This window comes from Pieris brassicae, chromosome 2, assembly GCF_905147105.1.
Source record: "Pieris brassicae chromosome 2, ilPieBrab1.1, whole genome shotgun sequence".
In the NCBI taxonomy this organism is placed as follows: Eukaryota; Metazoa; Arthropoda; class Insecta; order Lepidoptera; family Pieridae; genus Pieris; species Pieris brassicae.
This window is the reverse complement of record NC_059666.1, coordinates 17,902,108-17,924,242: the sequence shown is the minus strand read 5'-3', so window position 1 is coordinate 17,924,242 and position 22,135 is coordinate 17,902,108. Positions and strand designations below refer to the sequence as shown.

The 22,135-nt window shown below is 31.0% G+C and overlaps 3 protein-coding genes across 3 annotated transcripts; all 3 read left to right on the top strand.

The window, feature by feature from the left end:
• Positions 1–3,585: 3,585 nt before the first annotated feature.
• Positions 3,586–12,244, top strand: LOC123720403 (coiled-coil domain-containing protein 170). Its single transcript, XM_045676996.1, has 12 exons — positions 3,586–3,654; positions 5,534–5,623; positions 5,694–6,432; positions 6,518–6,690; positions 6,891–7,091; positions 7,421–7,564; positions 7,949–8,029; positions 8,624–8,728; positions 8,951–9,118; positions 10,904–11,154; positions 11,505–11,702; positions 12,079–12,244. Exons 1-12 carry the CDS (start codon positions 3,586–3,588, stop codon positions 12,161–12,163), a joined length of 2,304 nt encoding a protein of 767 aa, XP_045532952.1. The 3' UTR covers positions 12,164–12,244.
• A 2,028-nt stretch (positions 12,245–14,272) lies between these two features.
• Positions 14,273–15,623, top strand: LOC123720367. Its single transcript, XM_045676942.1, has 3 exons — positions 14,273–14,355; positions 14,878–15,185; positions 15,472–15,623. Exons 1-3 carry the CDS (start codon positions 14,313–14,315, stop codon positions 15,538–15,540), a joined length of 420 nt encoding a protein of 139 aa, XP_045532898.1. The 5' UTR covers positions 14,273–14,312; the 3' UTR covers positions 15,541–15,623.
• Positions 15,624–15,738: 115 nt separating this feature from the next.
• LOC123719021 lies at positions 15,739–21,935 on the top strand. The gene is made up of 2 exons (XM_045676118.1): positions 15,739–16,295; positions 20,437–21,935. The coding sequence occupies exons 1-2, from the start codon at positions 16,263–16,265 to the stop codon at positions 21,808–21,810; spliced, it is 1,407 nt and encodes a 468-aa protein (XP_045532074.1). The 5' UTR covers positions 15,739–16,262; the 3' UTR covers positions 21,811–21,935.
• The last annotated feature ends 200 nt before the right edge of the window (positions 21,936–22,135 follow it).

Sequence of the window (22,135 nt, the reverse complement as noted above, 5' to 3'; positions counted from 1 at the left end):
TACTCGCCATCATTGTAAGTAGTGATGTACCTTGATCGTTGGTATGTAATTCATAATCGTTTCTATAATCGAATAATGCGTAAAACAAAAATCGATTATTTAGATTTAATGCCTGATTTTTACTTTTTAAAACTATTACTAGCTGCCATTTTAGTAAAATAACAACTGGTCCTATTATTAATTTGAAAAGTATGTAACGTAAAGCTTTTGAAAAATAAAGTTTCTCAATACAAAAAAAATGTACCTAGAAATAATAATTCCTATTTTGGGAAATCGTGGCAACGTTGTAGACCACAATAAAATCGTCAAATGTATTTTTTTTAATGATTTTACCGTCGTGGCGCAGTTATTTTTTTAAAAACTATATTAGAGCATGTAATATAGAAGCCCTAATGTAACTCTGCTGATAGTAGGTCACATCTGTCGTTAAGTATTCTACAAAGTTGTTTTTCCCTATATATTAAATCGATCTGTTTTATTTTAATAATAGTTACGTTTTTACACTATTGTCAGGTGCCACGTTAGCCATGAAATTTTTGAAGTGAAACTTCTTTAGAATCGTTGTGATTTCAAACCGGATGCAACGAAAAAACGACAGGTAAGAGACACAAATACAAAAATGTGTAGGATGAAGCCAGGGGAAAGAATGAGACAGAAATATACATACAATTTGTATATTATCGGTCTCTCCTCTTTGTGCCATACTTCGTAGCGTCCCCACTCCCGTCTTCTAAGCATAGTCGCCTGTAATTTGTGAGCCAGAGCGAGAGAGCAGATGTCAGTGTGTATGTATATTGCACACTGTTTAATACGTGCTTGTATTTGAGCATTTAACGTGTGTAGTGCATGTGAAAACTACGTGAGCTTACTGTACACTGTATGCGGCTGCGTATTACAGCGTTTTAGTAAGATAGCGTGGTGTGTTATTTTTTTAATTAAAAGTTTTATCCTACTTTTAGACATTGAAAAACGTCCAATTTACATATTATTAATAATAAAAACATTGTTTTTGAAGGTTTCACTTCTAACACGTGTGAATTGCACACATGTTTTTTTTAATAATCAAATAGTTTTTTCGACCTCGAATCGATTATTCATAATTAAAAATAGTAAGGTAGTATGCGATAGACCACACTATGGACTTAGAACCATAGACTTTGTCAACAGTCTAGACAATAGGCGTCGTGCGTCAAACTTGATTAAGGCGAATGAATCTGTTTTTGACGTGTAGATAATTTCAAATTTTTAGCCTATTTTGTCATTTTATGGAAAATAAACAAATTAACAAACACAAATACCACTTCAGAAAACGTATACACTATATCTACAGAATCTGTTTAATGGTGTTTATGTAATAAGGTATATAAAATATTCTTAAAAACTGACTACGCACTTCGCACGCCTTCTGGCAGTGTAAGTAGTGTCCATGGGCGGCGGTATTAATATCAGGTGAGGCTGCAGCCCGTTTCCCCGTTCTATAAAAAAACAAATATACGCCCCTGCCGCCTAATTTTGAACCTGTTTCACAAATATAACTTTATCCAATCAAGAACAATTTTTTACATTTTTCCTATTGCTAACTTCAGGATATATCTTAAAAGCAGCAGTAAAATTTATAAATCAATAAATGATTAACAATATAAAATGTATTTTTCGAGCATTTAATAACTGTTGTTCTTTCCGTTCAGCTTTAATTATTTTTCCGCTCTTACTTCCATGTAGTGTTATAGTTTGGTGGCTATTCCGAAAAAAATAATTATATTTAGAATTATTCAATTTGAATCGGTAGTTCTACAGATTAGCGCATTCAAATAAAAAAAAACTTGTTAGTGTTATGATATAAGCTATCATAACACTAACAAGTTTTTTTTAAGGCTAATTTTATTTTATCTAAATACTCATTTATGAGTCGTTATTATTCACAACAAAATTTTAACATAAGAACATTACATTAACTTTAGGCATACTTTAAATTTTCTGTATAATTATTAGGTTGGGGAAAAAATCTCAAGATGAGTGAATCTAATGAAGAAATTCGATACATTTCAAAATTTTACTACAAATAGGGTATAAATGTAACGCAAGCTGCGAAAAAAAAATTGCGTTTTTTATGGACCTAGTGCAGTGTCTGTAAGACTAGCACAAATTTGGTTTAACCGTTTTCAATCCGGAAAGTTTGATGTCAAAGATGCCGGTCGCTCTGGTCGCCCTATTTCGGATAAAATGGATGTCTTTTTTGAAAAAGTGCAGAAAGATCGACATATCAGTAGTTACTATGTAACTGAAGAACTGGGAATTGACCTCAAAACGGTTTTGGCGCATTTGAATAAAAATAGGTACATATAAAAGCTCGATATTTGGGAACCTTACGAGCTTAATTAAAGAAACCTAATGAACTGCGTACTCATTTGTGGTTATTTATTACGACGAACCATTTTTAAGAAGCTGATAACTGGTGATGGAAAGTGGATCACGTACGACAAGAACGTGCGAAAAAGATTGTGGTAAAACACCGGTCAGGCTTCACACACTATGGCGAAACCCGGGTTTACTCGCAACAAGGTGATGCTGTGTGTGTGGTGAGATTTGAAAGGCTTTATTCATTATGAGCTGTTACCACCAGGCATGACCATCGATTCTGAACTCTACTGCGAACAACTGATGAGATTAAAGCAAGAAGTTGAGTTAATTCAACAGGGGGTGTTGGTGAAGGGGTTTTCATCATGATAACGCTAGACCTCACACATCTTTAGCCACTCAGCAAAAACTAAAAGAGATTGTTTAGGAAGTGTTAATGCATCCGCCGTATAGTCCTGACCTTGCACCTTCAGACCACCTGTTTTGGTCTCTTCAGAATTCTTTAGGTAGTGTCATGTTAACATCACGAGAGGACTGCCAAAACCAGAAGCCCAAAAACTTATAGCAATGGGATCATTTACCTACCTACAAGGTGGCAAAAAGTTATCGAACAAAATGTTACCTACATACTCTAGTTAAAAGTAAATAAACTATATCAAAATATGTGAATTTTCTTAAAAAATACGAAGAAACTTTTGCCCAACCTATTATGTAGAGTAAGTGATTTAATGCTCGTTCGTCAGACCAATTTTAATTCAAGATGTAATCGAAATACCAGGAATAAATGCCAAACATAATAATAAATATTTAAATAATATGACCATATAAGGTTTTGTAATAGCAGTAAGTAAAAAATATACCGTTTTGTCCCCGTTCATCGCATAACATCTTTTGATAAAGCGTAGTGAATTTCTTCAAATGTAAAATCTGTTTTATTTGACCATAGCCTTTTGCCTTAGGTACAGACCTTTGCATTATAACTCGTGATTCAGTCATAATCGTAGTCCAGTGTAGTGAGTAGTAATCCTACTTGTAATATTGTACAGACACATATTATATTAAAAGTAAAGTACATTTATACATACACACAGATTTTCGTTACCTATATGTAACGAAAATCTGCGCAGGCTGAAAATCGATTTTAATGTTTACAAATTTCCTTTCATAGCAACGCTACGGTACAAAAATTGGTTGTGTATACTTTATATATTAAATAATCGTTTAATAATGGAACAAGAAAAAAGTAAAGAAGAACAAGAAGACTGGAAAGTGTATGAAGCGCTGAGGTGTACGGAGGTAAACTATCAATGTTTTTTAGAATTTCTAAAACATAGTACTACAGAGGTACCCACTTTTTGCTAATATGTAAAACGTAAATATATAAAACATATAGGCAATGGCTTAATAAAATAAAATAATTTAGCTATTGCTAGCGGATAGTTTGTCAGTGTTGCGGTCGCTATACGAGCCCCGATGCAAAATAATTCGTCTAGTGTGAAATTTTCTCTGAGATTTTTCTAAATCTATATAAAATATAAAGCTGCTCTACTATCACATGTCGTGTTACTTATGCCATTTTTTAATTATGAACCAATAAACTATTTTAGCTTTTTAAAGTCATACTCGTAAATGTGTTTGTGTAATAATTATTCTTTTTATTTTATTTAATAAATTACTGTAACAATTATACATTTAATTTAACAGTGTATATATATTTTATATATAGGTATTGAGTACGACACATTTAATTTGATGCATTCATTCATACTACAATTATCTTATATAAAAATGTAAAAATAGGAAGAGGTGTCCCGATTCCTTAAAATACCTAAAGAGCATGCGCTTATTCGTACCAAGCACGGCTATTACCTATTTTCGTTTATGATTGCTAATTATGGTAATGATCCTTGACGTAATCATGCGATGGCAGCTAAGGCACTTCTTCAGGAAGAACAGATACATTTTATACTGGTAAAAAATAATCTAAACGATAGTTATGTAAGCTACCTTAAGTTACATATAAATATTTTAGGTAATAATTACAAGCGTAAACCAAATGTAAACAACCATCGTACACTTAGCCAATATAGAGCCCTTTAGTTTTTGCCACACTTAAAAAAATGTATTTTAACATACATACATTGAACATACGTTCAATAACATAAGAGTCATTTAGATTTATGATAAACCCTAACCCTTAGTTAAACCCAAGTTTGTTTTTGTTGGCGTCGCAACCCCTCTACTGCTAATTTTTTGAAGTTATAATCTCATTAAAATCAGTTATTTCCCAGCTTCAAAAAAAGAGTTTTATTTAAATATCTCCATACGAAAACCGCCAACTAACTTAACTCGACGCTTTACTTATATAGTAAAGAGCTTCGATTTGTTACTGGGAAAGTAGAAGCTTAATTTATTGAAACCCCTCAAACAGTATTTTGCTTAACAAACATGTCAATAACTTTTAGTGAACGTGGAAGTTGATATAGTTTATACTATGATTTTATATACTATAGTATAAACTATATCAACTATATGATCAGTACCATAATATCATAAAAATATATGTAAATTATAAAAAAAAACTCTTTTTCTATCTTCGTTAAACCTTTTGATTAATTTTCCTACAAAAATACTATACTACGCCATCATGAGTTATCCAGGAGCGTCGTGCGTGTAATTTCAGACTTTTAAGATTTTCTGATTACTGGCAGCACTGTCTTGCACGCCGAACTTTGGGACAATTGGGAGTTTAACAAGGCTACCCTTCGATTTTTAGTACTTTCAGACAAATATCCTGTTACATAAGTTGCCTCAACAACGGATATTGTATATGTAACTCGTAAATATCGTGCTGACTTGCGAGGTTGAAATAGCATTTCTTATCACGCTATAGTAAAAATACTTTGATTCCCGTTACCTAGTCGTCTTTTGCACGCCAACATCAACTGACTCCAATAATCATATTATATTTTATCGTGGAATTGTGTAAGTTCATAATATCTTTTATTAGACAAGGTAGTTTTGTGTATAGTTACAGAGTATTACTTTATAAGTATAGTATATTCTAGAACTATGAAATTAAAGATTAGAATATTTTAGTATTTAGTGCTCAGCCTAAACTTACTAGATTAAACTTTTGCTTAAAAGTAGAACTTATTAACGGTTTAATTTTCAGATGGATCCAGAGATAGGCAATGATATAGTCACTGCTCTTAGAAGTGATTTAGCAGGATTACAGTATACGCGCAATAAATTAATTTCAGAGGTATTTTTATGTGCAATATGCTGTACAGTAATTATTTAAAAAATAACAACACCATTTTTATTTTTTTTAGAACAGCGATTTAAAAAATCAAATGTTGTCACGAGACCAGCGTATTTTGGAACAACAAGTAGAAATAGATCATCTTCGCGAGCAAAATGCTCGTCAGAATGCTATCATATCATCGCTCAAGAAGAAAATTCAAGATTTGGAAGAGTTCAATCGTAATTTGCAAACGTCGCAAGGTAGAAGCGATTTGACCGTTCAAACCCTACAGAGAGATAACCGATATTGTGAGGAAAAGATGAAAGATTTAGAAAAGAAGCTAAGGTCTCTCGAGTTGGATTGTCATAATGAGGAACAACAAAAGGAAAATGCTCGGTGTCAGTTTCATGACCTCATCAGAAGGTTGTCTGTGGCTTTGGACGTGGAGTTTTGCGACACAACTCACACGCATTCCCCTGAAAGTTTAATTATAAAAGCGGCAGAACTGGTCCAAGATATAACAAGATTAAAAAACAAATGCATGAATACTACGGAGAACTTATCAACCATCGAACAGGATTTACGCAGTTGTCGTGATAGTTTGGAAAGGGCCAACTCTGATAAAGACATTCTCCAAAGACAACTCTCTTCACACCTTCTTGATATTGACCGATTAAAACAAGAAAAGGAGTCTCTGGCGGTATCCAATAGAGTTTTAGAGAGAGAACTCCATGAGGCCCGGGAAAAAATTTCTCACTGTTCGAAAAATTTAAACGTCGTAACGGATAACGTGAATCAAAATGAATCAATTATTATTCAGTTAAAAGGTTATTAAAAAATATAGTAAAATATTAGAAAACATTTATTCGTAATAGTAACTAAAATTATTCTATTATATTTATTTATTTTAAGAGGACTTACGACATCGAGATGAAAAATATCAAAGATTACAAACAGAGTTTCGTAATACTATGGAATCTATTGCAATCCTGCTAAGCTTGCCAACTCGCTTCGTTGAAGCTCATGAGAGTACTATTAAGGACCGAATTAGAGAAATACTTAGCGATAATAAAGATAAATCAGTGGTGTGTATATTAAACTAATTTAAATAAAATATGAACATTTTGCACTATTGCAGAAGGGTTTATGTCCCAATAGTCAAAATAATTGATATTGTTTATTTGTTTTCTTTTGTTTAGTTATTTGTGTGTAAAATATGTAGGTTTTTTTGGTTTCTACGATTCATCTGATAATTAATAAATGTTTACTCATAAAATCTTATTAGCAACTTGAAGCATTCCGAGACAAATTGAACCTGGAAAGCCAGCAGCTAGGCAGGACAGCACACTTGCACGATCAAGCTTCCACTCGCGTGAGAATTTTAGAGGATGAAAGAAACATGCTTGAAGGCAAAGTGCATAAGCTGGAATCAGAACTTAATGCTTTGGAACTGACTAAAGATAATTTGAGAAAAGATAAAGCTAATGTAAGTTGGTATAATAGTACTCGTATACATGTTTTTTTCCTTATGATTTTAAAATAGATATATCCCTTTTTGAAATGTTGCCAATCTTGAATAATTAAGGAAAATCACCAGTATTTACGACAATTCAAATAAAAATAAATAAAAACTTTTTAAATGTTCTGAGGATTTTGTAACTTAATAACATCAATTAATTTCTCGACCTAATATGTATATTGATTTGTTCTGTGTTTTATATTCTTTCCTAATATTAGTATTATTTAATCTACACATTACCTTATAATATGATAAACAATTGTTTAGTTCCGCGAAAAATACTATTATTATTTTAGTTCGTTGCATTCCTTGAGCGACTCAGCCGAACTCTCAATATGGATGAGTTAACACAAGACATCGGTATAGAACTCCACACTGAGTCAATTATACATAGGGCCGAGCAACTGGCGAGACTCGAAAGCGATAAAATTGTAGACAAGGTCAGTTCCAGTAACTTAGTGAAAGGAAAAACATTATTCTTTTTTATTCCAGTCACATTCAAGTATGGCACATTACTCGACTTTAAATAACTTGTAATATATCCAGGATAGGCCACGAGGTCCTTCGTTATAAGGCAAAGATTATTTACAGTACTGGGTACCTAATACCTACCTACCTACCTACCAGAAGTTAGTATTGGCTCTGTTAAATTTAGCAAATATATTTTTTATATTTATCAATTTAACTATGCCGTAATTATCATACTATAATATTAATTTTTAATATCTTGTCCATTTTATTTTTTTTATTCTGATTATTTTGATCATATTTTAAGAAATTACTTAAAAATATCACAAATCGTAGTAAACGTGTATTGTACAAAGCTGCTATATTATGGATACTATGGCACACTGCCGAGGCTGCGACGAGAAAGATCTTTTCATGACTTACCCTATTTAAAAGAAGTAAGACTGGCATGGCATTAATGGATTCACGTATTTAGGAACATAAAATAAAGATGCTTCAAAATCATCAGTAAATGTTATAGTTCTAATAAAACACAAGTTACGCACGCATTTATTAAATTCATTAAAAACTCTAGTTAAAGTAATTCAATGATCACGTATCTAAGGTCTTGATTAAAATAACTCGTAGATAGCGTCATCTAGTAACATAATTTCAATATCGATTCATTATTTTAGATTAGTTAGTATATAAATAATTGCATGTAATTTATGAAAATATGTCCGTAAATCATAGTTGAAATTATTTTAAACTAAATATAAAATATATTCGTACTCAAGAACAATACAAATAATGTAAACTACTGAACTTATTTTTCTTTAAATTCCTTCGAATAAAGAGAGACTAGAGAAGAATTTATTTTAATTCTAAGCTTCTTATGTTATTGAATACAAACTGTGATATTAATATAGTACTGAGCGTTATGTTTCGTTTTTTATTTCATCAATTCAAATGGGTCCTCTATAAAGGCTTATTCTTAACCTTACCTTAGTATAAAGTAGGTTCTTGTAAATATAAAAATCTTAATATTTCAGACCGCAGTCGTTTATCAACTGCAACGTCGAATACGTATTTTAAGAGAACAACTTCAGAGGAAAGACCTACATTTAGACTTACTGCGTCGGAAGCTAAGTGTTCAAGTAGGTTTAATGTTACATTTTCGTAATACATTTTTAGATTTTTGATTGAATTATGTAATTATAACGCAATACAAGTACAAAACTATCTCACTTATTCACAAAAACTAAATCACTTTAATTGCGCTCCAGAAATCTTTTGTCTCTTTCTGTGAATTTATGTTGTGTGATAAAAAGTGATTCATAAAAGGTTTAGTAACAATTAATAATGGGATACATTGTTAGGACGAGACTTCTCGAGTTCGAGCTGTGCTTCAAGCTGAAAGGGATGAAGCAATGGGCCGAAGCAAGAAACTAGCTCGCCAGTGTGACAAGCTAAATGTCCAACTGAGTGATGCTCGTTCCCAACTTCGCGATCTTAATGCACAACTGGCTGATGCTGCAGAATACAAGGTACTACAAAATATATATACAGTGTAAACTCTATATAACGATACTGAAGGGACTGGATCTTATTGCGTTGTAGAGAGTTATCGTTATTATCTTTCGTCTCATCTTCTTCATCTCCTTGTTCTTGATCCTCAGTGTTTTTCACTGAATCCAAAATCGAGGATCGTTACATGGAGTTTACACTGTATATATCAATTAATATAATATAAGAGATGTATACACCATTAGCAATGTGCCCCGAATCACTTCTATAGGGCATGGAGCAAACCTATGCCTATTCATTAATAATGTTTCAAGGTTAGTACCTACTACTACTTGACATAACGTTGTTCTTTTCTGTTTTGTATATAAAATTGCGTGAACTCTGTATGAAAAAATGGATGCTTCCTTGAGTACCTAAGCTCCTTGCTTGGAGCAAGTTTTTACTTAACGGGTTCGATGGTATGGTTCTTGACAGATTGATTGAGTACTACTAAATACTTCACCAGCCCAAGATTAAATGCCCAAAAATTAATATAAAACAGGTTTGTCAAAGCAATCTTACATCAGTGATTTTTTTTAAGTTGACAAGTGTATAACTTACATTGTATTCTATAAAAACTGTAATTAAAGTAATCAGCATACATATTTATCGATAATGCGGAAGTATGGTAACTAGGTGGTTAAACAGATCAACGTATATATAAGGTAAAAGTACATTTGGTTTACGTAATTTATAGAAGATAAAAAAGACAAAAAAACTAGTGAAGGAAGTATTTATGCTATAATCAGTCACGATTCCGCGAATATGTAGCCGCAATAGCTTGCACCTATCAATTATTTGTATATATAAATACAGTAACAAACCTTTATGGCCTCTGATTTTTTTTACAGATGAGTAGATGATCAGCTTTTCGTATATATTATTGATTCGGGTCTAACAATTGCTTTATTCTTTACATTCTCCACCGTACAAGCATATTATTATTACATTATTGTATAAAATAATTGGTGCATATTCCTATGACCTCAAGGTTAAGGTTATGGTTAATATCTAGACTAACATTGGTCAAATATATATAAGTAAGAGACCGGTAAGTTTCTATTATGATTACCAATTTTTAATCTAAATTTCCTATGAATTTTATGAATCCTTTGAGATTTATGGTCAAAATAACAAAAATCAATAGCGTTACAATACATTTATCTTGATCTTAGATTTCTTTATAAGTGTGTAACCCTTTTGTATGATTTGTCACAAGATTGTAGTCAATATGCTGGTCGTAACTCCAGTTACTTCTATAAAAAGTGCATTTTTGGACCGCATTTTTAAAGAAATCTACTATTATTCTCGTATTCTGATCGATATTTTAAATATAGAACCCGGATGTTAACAACACATCGTTAACCCATCAACATCAATATATCGGCTAGTCTCGCTTAACTCTGATCGATTTGCGTTATAGACACTTACTTAATAACAGCATATAAACTACTCGAAGTGGATTTACTGGAATATTTTCTAGAAGGTTAAAGTAATTACTTTGTGTAAATCTTATTGTAGCGAACCGTTTACCTGCGCGATAATTTATCTGATTCTCTACCATAAATTTGCTAAACCCTACTCGATAGCCTTTAAGTATAATATTATATTATTGAAAATTCTGAGGTAACGTAATTTTGACTTTTATTATTAAGGTTTAAGCATTTTATTTACCATATGATTGGTATTGCATTGTGTAATAATTCAATATTTAAGAAAGATTACACACAATATTACAATACAATACTTGTTATTGTACCTAACAGATTACATCGCTTGAACGAGCCAGAAAGATCGAAGAGCTGCAAAAGAAGTTAGATGAAGCTGAACTATTAAGAGCTCGGTATAATCGCAAAGTCAGCGTTCTGAAAGACCAAGTACGAGCTACTGGAGAGACCTGCGAACAAGAGAGAACCAATACGGAGCACCAATTAAGTATTCTAAGAGATGACCTAGCTAGGACCAAGGAGGCACTTGTGGAATGTCAGAGGCGGGAGGCACAATTGCAAAGCTTTAGGTATGTTAGTTATAATAATAATAGATAAATTTTTTATCGGTACCTAATCCGCATTGTTATGCGAATAATTATTTTTTATAATGAAAATTACTCATAAAAACTAATATTTGTAGTTGGAAGTGTCTTTTATTTTTTAATGTTTTTGTTTTATTTATGTTCACCGTAATATTAGTGTATTTTAGAATAGGTAGATTGTAACCTACTATATATATAACTATACAGTAGAAAATGCATTATATATGACGTGGTTAACTTTAATTAATTAATTAATTAGACCTAAATTACTATATTACATGTGTAATAAAGCAGATATACAAAGTACAAAGTTTAGACATTACTTTGCATTTCAGGCACTCTATAGCAAAGCTACTAGGTATACTCGTTCCATCTTCTGTGTCAGACTTTGAGATGGTATCTCGACTACAGAAGTTAATAGATGCTCATCACGACTTCACAACAGTGTCTCGACGATACGACGACCCTGCCTTATTGAGGGCTTCCTCAAGGTCACCTCCACCTTCTAGGTGTAGGACGAGGACACCGGATAGGTAATTATAGCTTATAATTTTTTTAAGCGAATTAAGTACGTGTTCCCGCGATTGAAACGCGTTATATATCTTACACTTCTTTATCTAATGTCTGGCGTGCGTAATATGTATAATCCGCGGAAGATTCCAGAACTATATAAAGCTGTCGTCGTAGTTTATAACGTTAATGTCAGCAGTATTTCAAATTATCTTTTTTTATGCCTTTAATTTTTTTTTAAACCGTTATGCAAATCTGTGCATTGATGAGTTTTTATAGTACTAATAAGAGTATTATATATTTTATAATACCATATACGTTCTGTAAGAGTTGTCATACGTGTTTAGACATTAGAGTTTAATACTTTATCGAATTTTAGATAAAGCTACTGTTGTTTAGGTCACTCCGCTATGACGACTCCGGTTACGCAGATCCCGCGTTCGACCTCGAGGATGAACTATACAAGAGTCGAGCCCCTTTGTGACAGTCGCGACGCCGCGCCCGCTTCTAATCTTGAAGGTGCTGAGGCGCACAAAAAATACATCATTTATAACCAAAAAACATGAGACGCTAATCTGTTACTTATTGATAAAATTAATAATTATATATTATTGTTAATTGTTAGGAAACGTCTCCAATTTCACTTTGAACTAACATAGATAATATCGATATAATCAATCATCGATTATTAAGGTTCTTTAGAAATATCGTGTTTTAATGTTTTTAACATTGTTTATTGGTGAAAATTAAACAATAGATGTCATTCTTTATTTTGGTAATATGTTTATTAAATTTTTAAAACATCTAAAATATATTTTAGTCAGTCATCGAGAATGAAGGTCGTTTAAGTTTAGTTGGTGGAAGATAAGATTAAGGCTCAGGTAATCTACGACTGCCTAAAAATGCCCATTTGGTTCTATTTTTATGTTGCCTTTTAATTTAATCCTTAAAATAATAGAATACTTGAACTTCCATTTTTTTGTTTTAAGGTTTGAAAATAAATATGCAAAATATTACAGCACTCTAAAATAACAAATTAATTTATTTAAATAGTTACGTATCTAATACTAATAATATTTTAATCAAGTACGAAGTTGGATTTATCAAGGATGTAATTAAAACGCGGAAGGAAATGTCACCAAATATGACATGACAACACAAAGTAATCTTAGCAAAATGTATATTTATTAAAATAAAATCGCATTACATTCTATTGTATCATTTCAAAAGGTAAAATTATGTTTCAATTTTAAATAGACAGTTTTTGTATCAAATTTATCTTGGCCTATAAAAAATATCATTAGAAAAGTTTTGTAAAGATATTTAGTACCTGTTAGACGAATGAATGTTTTTTTGCCAATTTATCTATCGTAATTTTATCTAGTTAATTTAAAAATCTTAACACATTCATTATTTATAAGATGACATAACTAAGATTAAATTGTGTTGTGGTAAAAATTTGTTAAGTAGCATCAAATAGAAAAACAACTAGTTTTAAATTTGTAATTTGTAATTCATAATAAATAGTGATTATGATTTTTATAACGCACGTTTATAATATACACAGTTTTATAATTTATGGAGTTCTCGCTCCCATTGTATTTTTAATAATTCTATTTTTTATTTTAATTAAAAATCAATCTTAGAATCTGTTTATAATAATCTGTTACGCTGAATTTATGTATTTGTACTATAAATTGTTATTTTTTGCTTTATATTTAATTGAAATTAAAAAATGTTAACAATTAATCAAATGTTAATAATGCAAATTTCTTTGAGTTCCTATTGTTGTCAGCTATTTTTTGATAGAATGATTTATTTAGTAATTATAAGTACACATCTAAATTAATGATAGAATAAATTACGTTTCGCCAAGTATCGACACTTTTATGTAGTAATTTTACACGTTTGGTAGTTTAGTGTAAGTCTAAAGCCCCACTGAAATAAGGTAAAGTAGGTAGTAAGTATTTTTATTTTTATTGTTATATTTTTATTATGTTATATTAGTTTATTATATTTTTAAAAGAACGTGGTTGTGCATCTGTGTACATGCGTTAGAAGTTATACTTCTTTGTCGTAACAAGACAAAAATCTTTTCAAAAATTGTATTCTTCGTTTGTAGAAAAAACTAAAACGCTGACTATAGCTAACTTCTTTTATTACGCGCCAAAAGAACTATAACTTCACAAATAGTAAATGAGTCATTTTCATTAGTACCTATCAAGCCTATTGTATTCAATATACCTAAAAGATATTTCATTCCAAGAGTATTATATAGACTTTTATGTCACCATTTGACAACGAAGTATTATCCTGACTATATACTTTCTACGAAAAAATCTAAAAAGAGGTCAGATTATGTAGAAATTTATATGTAAATGTGTGTTCAATATTCTTAATTAATTATAACTAGTTTATATATTAGAAAATCAACCCATATCTACAATAAACTAACATTTATGATACTGTTAAAATAACATATAATAATTTCCAATCAAAACAGCCATCAACAATAGTTATTTGTAGAAACAATTTGTGTGGGTAGCATTTATTAATGAAATTTTGAGGGTAGTGGTGTTCTGATCAAAATTGCAAATTGTGTTATATCCGATTGCCTCAGTTCGATCTCAGCAATGTTCTTGTATACAACTATTCTGATTTTAATCCTTAATTCCGGTGAGTTAAATATCCATCTTTATTTTTGGTATAATCTACAAAAGTTGACTGTGTAAAATAATGTTCATTGCAGTTTGTCCTCGACCAATAAAGATTTAATAAAAAAAATCTTCGTTATCGCTGTCGCCATATTGTCTGATTTACCTAACCTTTAAGTCTAACATGTGTTTAACAAAGTGGAGTACAATTATATTTACCTTAAAAGGAGCTAAGCATTTCAAATATGTATATATTTGCAGTGACAAGAATCATACCATATGATCCATAATTAATTTAACGTTCAGTTTGCTACTTCTCAATGTTGAAAGATAATATAGCGAGAGAAATATAACAGTAATCATAATTTCAAAGACTATTAAAGAAATTATGTATTTTGAAAACCATTCAATACTGAATATAAAATCAACACCTTAGCATAGGATTGCTTCTTGGAACCCAACCTTTTTAAAGTTCTGTAAGTTATGTTATAAATGAAACTATGTAATAACGATAATCAAGTTTATAATACATTTTATGGTTTAGATATGTCGAAGTCACGTTACGTTGGATTGAATGAAAATGAAGAGCAATTATATAGAACTGCATATGATACACCCTCATACCATGATGATTGCGATGATGAAGACTTACACACTGAAAATCTAGAGTTGGTTAAAGACGGCCTGTGGGCTTTGAAAGCAAAAGTCAAAGAATTAAAGGCATTCAACAAAGCCTTAGTGGCAAATTTGCTTACCACCAAACTTAAACTGAAGGAACTGTTGGTGAATAAGGTGCTGGAAAAGAAAGAGAAGTTTGAAGCGTTTAAAAAGGACAAACAAATAAAATATCAGGTAATTTTTATTATCATGTGCCGCGAGATAGTATATGTAATATACCTATTAATGTGATTATTAACGAATATAAGTGTCATTTTGTTGATTAACTCATGTACAAGCGTATAATTAAAAATATGAATTATTGAATGAAGGTCTAGGTTAGATTTTAACCTTAATATGGATCAACGTTTAAGTGAAAGCCGATGTGTATACATTGAATGACCTTTAAAATTCCTTTAAATACCAAAGCAATACGACACAAAGAAATTTAAATTTGTTCGATTTTTTTTCTTTATTTCAGTTGCAAGATCCGCCATATTCACAGTATCCTGCAATTCCTCATGGTTACGACCCCTACATTGGAATGTAATAATAATAATAATGTCAAGTATTTTGCGCAGGAGGCTTTACAAAGAATAGTAAAGTTTTTTTAGCAAAGGATTTTTATAATTTGGTAAAATGTATTTAAATATCTTTTAAATTATTAAATTTGTATTTTTAAAATGAAATTAAAATTACAAAATGGCTCATGATTAATATGCTTTTTTACAAATATCTATCACTAATACTACGTAATCAATACATACGGTATGCAATATTACTGTTTGGAATTTTAAAAAATGTAGACAATGAATGATTTGCTACGCAGTTCGTAGCTTGCAGTAAACGACATCAACGCAGCAGCCTAACGCGTGCTCGTTTAATCATGTCATCTCCTGTTTCCCGTCACGCATTCAACCTAATACGTCATCAGTTCTTAAGAAAGTGCATTACATAAATTAAATTCTTAATTGTAAGGTCATAAGTAATCGTTGCTGTTGAACAGAGTAGTTAAACGCGGCGCGCGCGCTGGGCACACGTGTACTAGAAGTGGTCGCTCTTACAGATTCGTTGATCGAATACAAAATAAGAGACCTCGCTTAGTTTTACACTGTGCTAAAAGTGCCTTCTCAAGTGAATAATGACATAAAAGTGACATAAAGGATAACTTTCGAAATGTTTTTTGCAATTATTCCTTTCCAAGTGGATATGTCGTTATCTATTCAGTAAAACCATCTATAACCACAGTGGGGCTTATCGTCCCGTCACGAGATGAGGATCAAACTTGTATGCATATTATTTATGGTAGGTATTTATTATCTACATATGTAAAATGTTTGTATCATTATATATATATATATGTAACATATTTGTATCATAATATGACTAATACAACATACGAGTATGATAGTTTATCTATATAGAATCTCTTTGGCGTAAGAAATTTTATAAAGGTTATATTTCAAAGCAAGGTAAATACGTAGACATATAAACGCCAACAGCCCACATCACTCACTTTATTCATTTAACCTTCAATAACGGAACAGATAGAAAATAGTCGAAAATAATATTTCATATAGCTTTCTATATATGTGTTTCTCCCGTGGTTTATTCATGATTAATTCATGGGACGAAAATGGAGACACCTTTGGATCAATTCCAAGAAAATAATGTTATGATTTTAATTTACTGGCGATAATCGTTATTATAGAACAGGTTAATATTGCTACGGAAATTTACTTTTCCATGGAACAACGGAAGGTTTTCCCTTTATCTTGGATTTGAACCATTTTTGGTTAAAAAATCAGTCCACCGCTGGAATATTATGTTTCATATATAAATAGTCGCAAAGATTTTCTGATCAACTATATGTATCAGTATGATTGATAGTATTATTTTTACCGTATATTATATACAACCATGAGTATATGTGTTTAGAATTGAGCTGAAAACTTAAAGGTAACTCTAATGTAAGCGTAATAATATTAGTTGTTTGCACGTACATCCCTGTAATAAAAGTTCTGTCTTCAGCTTTACATCGTGAGTCGTGACTATGTAAATATGTTAATGGCAGTAAATATATACAGTACAGAAACAAATTCCAGAAATTAATTTACACTATGTTTTTTTTTGTAGTTTTTAGTGGAAAATACTCTATAATAATGTGAATATAAAAGTACTTGGGACCTACAACACAATAAGAAAGTTAGTTAAATTTAAAGTTATGCCGTGTTCATGTTTTATGCAAATGCAATAAAATCCTCGGTTGAGTTTATTTCAAAATTACAGTATTGAGTAATCAACAAAATTATATTAAGTATTTAAAATTATAGTTTCAGATATTGTATATGAATTAAAGTAATTATAAAACAATTATGGAATGCAGAATCCAGACATTGACAAAAAAATATAAGTAATATCATAAGTAAAAACATGATACAGTAATAAATGTCACTGTGATCTTTAATAAACTTGATCTGTACTTACAAATTTCAATCCAGTTTAGGACGAAACAAGTCTAGGTATTACTTCCTCAAAATACCTATTTAACACGTACCTGTTATTAAAGCATGACCTCAAATTATGCCGAATGTCAATTCGATACAACGAGTCTTACCTATGGTGGATAGTTATTTTTGCTTACAAAACGAAGTAATATATCAAAGATTTCGTATATTATACATATTAGTAATTGTTAGGTATGGCATCAATTGAAATAACGTACGATCAGACATCTGAATATTTAGATATATGTAGTTAATCTTATTTGATATCATATAGCAATTTATTTGTATTAAATTCCTTACGATCTGGTAAATCTGAACTGGTTTTCTTGCCTTGTCATGCACTCAATAAGAACCTTCTAAAGGTAATAAAGACAATGGAAACGCATTTTTATGTTCAAAATACACAATGATTTACAAAATCATAAATTTGAACTTGTGCATGATAAAATTCACGAGCAAACGTAAATATCTTTAATTATTTTAAATAACCGTTTATAAAATGATAATATGTGACAATAATTTAACAATATAAATATTGGTTACTCGTTATTTTAGTTTTTACGTTATGAAAAAACTTGAATAAATTCATTTATCATAACTTTATATTTTTATATGCTTCAAACTTATCAGATTTTATTAGTATAATACAAACAAATGCTCTATGGTACAAATTGAATAACCATGAGGACTTATGCTTTCTAGTTCAAATATATATGCATTAAATAAGTAAATACCCTTCAAATACACTTATTTGTATTAACTAGAAAACTCAGGGTAGAGAGGGTATACATATACCGAACACATACTTCTAACAAAACATAATTACGTGGTGTCGAAATGTACTAAATTCAGCAAATCTTCTAGCAAGGCTATATACAACACGAGTTTTTAAATAAACTATTATTACAATTTTTTTTCATTAGAATAGATACTCTAAGAAGCTAAAAATTTAGTAACATATTATCAATTGTTACTTCCTTTAATTTCAATTATAAAGGCGTTTAAATAGATAAAAGGTTTCCGAAGGCCGACTAGTGTGCGTGTACATTGTACAATCATATCTAAGCTAACTGTAATTATATTAATTGAAATAAATCATTCCTAATAAAACTTGGTGCATTTCCAGTTAAATTGCCCGAAACTCGTATAGGGTAGATAAATAGAAGTGATGTATATAATTTTTTTTTCTACCATGATTTTCTTCCATTCAATCATCACGGTTATAGTCTTCAGACTTCTAGCTCTAGTTTCGCTGTAGATTTGTAAGTGTAAATAGTAAGTCACTTAAACAAATAGGTTCATTGTCACGGCGCGCGTATGAAATATTCACTCTTGATATTGGCACTAATATATCGTCCATACGTTACAAGTCTTATGCGTAAATAAATCCTATTGTCGAATTTTGTTTATTATAATGAATAGTTTATAACACATAAATTTGTTGGTTGCTTAGTACTAACTATATTATATATGTGAGCGAGTCTTATTGCTTCATCTATAAGCGATCACGATAACAAAATTGTAATAAAATAGATTAATGTCCATGTGAAAAATTTATAAAAGTATTGTTCGATTTATTTGCCTCACAGCGCAAACACAATTTGCATAAAAATGATTTTAGTCCTTCAATTAAATGTTTACCTAATAAGAAGTTAAATCAGTGTACTATTTCCTATGGATACTATGATATTTACTTTTAAATTAAATTAAAGTTTTAAATTATTAAGGATAACGAAACTTGATACCAACTTGTCCCCATTTTTATCACTGGCGTCTGTTCGGACAATCACCAGTACAGGATTTAAGTAATATAATATATTTCTCGTCTCTTTAGAGCTCCACAAAATCGATTATATTTAAAATGAAACATTTGACGTCGTCAGAATTAAAAAGAAATATTAACTCTCATTTGTTATACTAATAAACCAGTATAAATGGGAATTAAAGTTTCTTAAGTTTATAAAATGTAACTATTTTCGCAACCTTAAAATCCATTCTAATATATTTTGCATAATTTAAAAATCTGAATCTTGAATTAAAATAATCTTATGACCTGGCTGGTTACCTAGTCTTTTTTTTTAAAAACGTGATACAGGTTCACTTCTGTAGTCTAGATATCAACACCTGAATACAAGGCCATTGTGCGGTCACTGACAGCCACTCGTCGTTGCTAGGCCATTCAATTAATGATTTCCGCCCTCGTTTAAGTACTTGAACTACATACCCACAAAAACTTAACTTATTCTTCACGTCAATAATGTATATGCCACTACAAACATAAAAATATCTTATTTCATCCTTACTTTCTGTTTTAATAGTATTTACAATGTAAAAGAAATTTATGTATACATAAATCGCGAAACAAATTGTTATATTGTCGTAATTTCGACTTGACATTCTTACATATACTTATGGGACAATAAAGACTTAACATTTATCGTATTAATACAAATTTATTATAATGCTTTATTTCGTATTCAATGACAGTGATCAATATTAATGGAATGAAATATAGAACACACACAAGCCCAGAAAAAAGGAATCCTGAGTTATTGACGCTCGACTACCTCTTCCACGTTTTTATAGATCGAAGTGGCATTTAAAACATTTTATTCTACATAGTATGCATCCGGGTGGCAAAAAATACTTTTAATGTCGAACATAGGTTGTCATTTAATTACGCGAGTATCACAAATTTCAAAGAAGATTAATTATAACAGTTTTACAATTATTTAAGTTGATTTTAAAATTAAAGACGGATTCGAGATATGTGTTTTATTTTTACAACAAAAAGAGTCATAAAATTGAAAAATACATAATTTTCACACAAAATTTCTAAATCGAACCTAATAAATACTGAAAAACATATCAATTTTAATACATTTTAAGACTAATTGTAATAGGTAAGTATATTCTAAATATTCTGTTGTCTTTTACAGATTTCACCGTTTATATTGGTAAGGACACAACCAGTACAGACCGATCAAGATCAAATTCCACCGCAAACTTACAGGAATGACGACCAAAAAATAAATTCTGCTCAATTATTACCAAAGCATGAAAATGAATCAGATGAAGACGGCCAGATAATATCTGTTAGGATAACGTCTTCCGTTGCTGTTGGGAGAGGAACATTTGATGGAAAACCAGGTCTTGGAACTCACGACATCGAGCGGACTACCATTGCACCTATCACAACACCCTCTACAGATTTTACAGGGTCTTTTGGAACAGCTACCGATTATGAATTAATGACTACTACTTTTCAGACAACCGAAGCTTTAACAGATTATCCACCCCATCTTGCTGGTGCTAATATTGAATTTATAAAACAACTTCAAGCTAAAAAGGAAACACGGGCTTTACTTATATCTGAACCAGCATATCAAATACCAACGAGTTATAAAATGTCAAATAACACAAAACAAGATCCATTATTACAGGAAACGATTATTGGTGAAATAAATGAAAATGATAAAGTCGTTGAAGATATTCCTCTAGCTAGATCTATTCCCCTATCTTATTCATCTAAAAGTTTTATTCACAGACAAGGAGATAATAATCAAAAGCTAACAACTGTCAGTTTTAACATAGTGCATGACACACCAAAGCTATTGAATTACAAGAAACAAAATCCAGCTAGTGGCGATACAAATCTCTCAGGAGAAAAGTTTTACAATGAACCTTCAAGAGTTTACAGCGAGCCTGCTCAAATTTATAGTGAACCTGCGAAATTTTACAGTGAACCAGCAAAGATTTATAGTGAACCTGCAAAAATATACAGTGAACCAGCAAAAGTATATAGTGAACCTGCTAAAATTTATAGTGAACCAGCAAAATTTTACAGCGAGCCAGCGTCATTACATTTATCTCAAAAAGCAATGCCATCTAATCGTAACGCATGGATTCCCCAAACTAGTACTACTAGTTTCTCAAGTACTTATAGTACTACAGCCTCTACTCATCCTTACCCAAAAATCGTAGACAAAAGAATTGAACATCAACCTGAGAAGAACTACGAAATTGACGAAAAAGTCAGCGTTCAGACTGATGGTCGCAGTCACGGTGAACAAGCTAACAACAATCCTGAAAACTGCAAACAAGAAAACTGTAAAGTAGGTTATGTTGTCGAAGGAAGACAATTTAGAAAATACCGCGTAGAAGAAAGGACTTCAGACGGCTTCATAGTCGGAGAATATGGAGTAGTGAGAAACGAAGACGGGGCGTTGAGAGGAGTCCGGTATACGGCAGACAGCGAAGCTAGTCCTCGTCTCATTCACGATGCACTTATGAAGTTCCTACAGCTCAAGTAGAATAAATTAATTTACATTAAACGTTTTGCTCAGTTTCCATGTTGCCATTTTAAAACGATAAACCGTTTTGACTGCTTATTTTTAAGTTCACTATGTTGTTTAAATAAAAGTGTATTGAGACTGAATTAAGTTTTAACTGCAGAAGTCTATTAGTATTAATCTCCACAATCTTATTGATTTCAACTGGTTTTTGTCTATAAAACTCTCGCGACCTCTTGGCTTCCCGTCGCTTCCGTATTTTCTAAGTCTGATTTCATCGCTTTCTGACCACATAGGCAAAAAACGATAACACTTATTAAATAAAGTCACTGGGGTAAATAAAATG

Excerpts from the sequence above, each read along its gene's own strand:
- LOC123720403 (XM_045676996.1), top strand. The coding sequence starts at position 3,586 with ATGGAACAAGAAAAAAGTAAAGAAGAACAAGAAGACTGGAAAGTGTAT. Across the intron at positions 9,119-10,903 it reads CTGATGCTGCAGAATACAAG|ATTACATCGCTTGAACGAGC; the intron begins GTACTACAAAAT and ends TGTACCTAACAG. Across the intron at positions 11,703-12,078 it reads AGGACGAGGACACCGGATAG|GTCACTCCGCTATGACGACT; the intron begins GTAATTATAGCT and ends ACTGTTGTTTAG.
- LOC123720367 (XM_045676942.1), top strand. The coding sequence starts at position 14,313 with ATGTTCTTGTATACAACTATTCTGATTTTAATCCTTAATTCCG. Across the intron at positions 14,356-14,877 it reads GATTTTAATCCTTAATTCCG|ATATGTCGAAGTCACGTTAC; the intron begins GTGAGTTAAATA and ends TTTATGGTTTAG. Across the intron at positions 15,186-15,471 it reads ACAAACAAATAAAATATCAG|TTGCAAGATCCGCCATATTC; the intron begins GTAATTTTTATT and ends TCTTTATTTCAG.
- LOC123719021 (XM_045676118.1), top strand. The coding sequence starts at position 16,263 with ATGAGGATCAAACTTGTATGCATATTATTTATG. Across the intron at positions 16,296-20,436 it reads TTGTATGCATATTATTTATG|ATTTCACCGTTTATATTGGT; the intron begins GTAGGTATTTAT and ends TGTCTTTTACAG.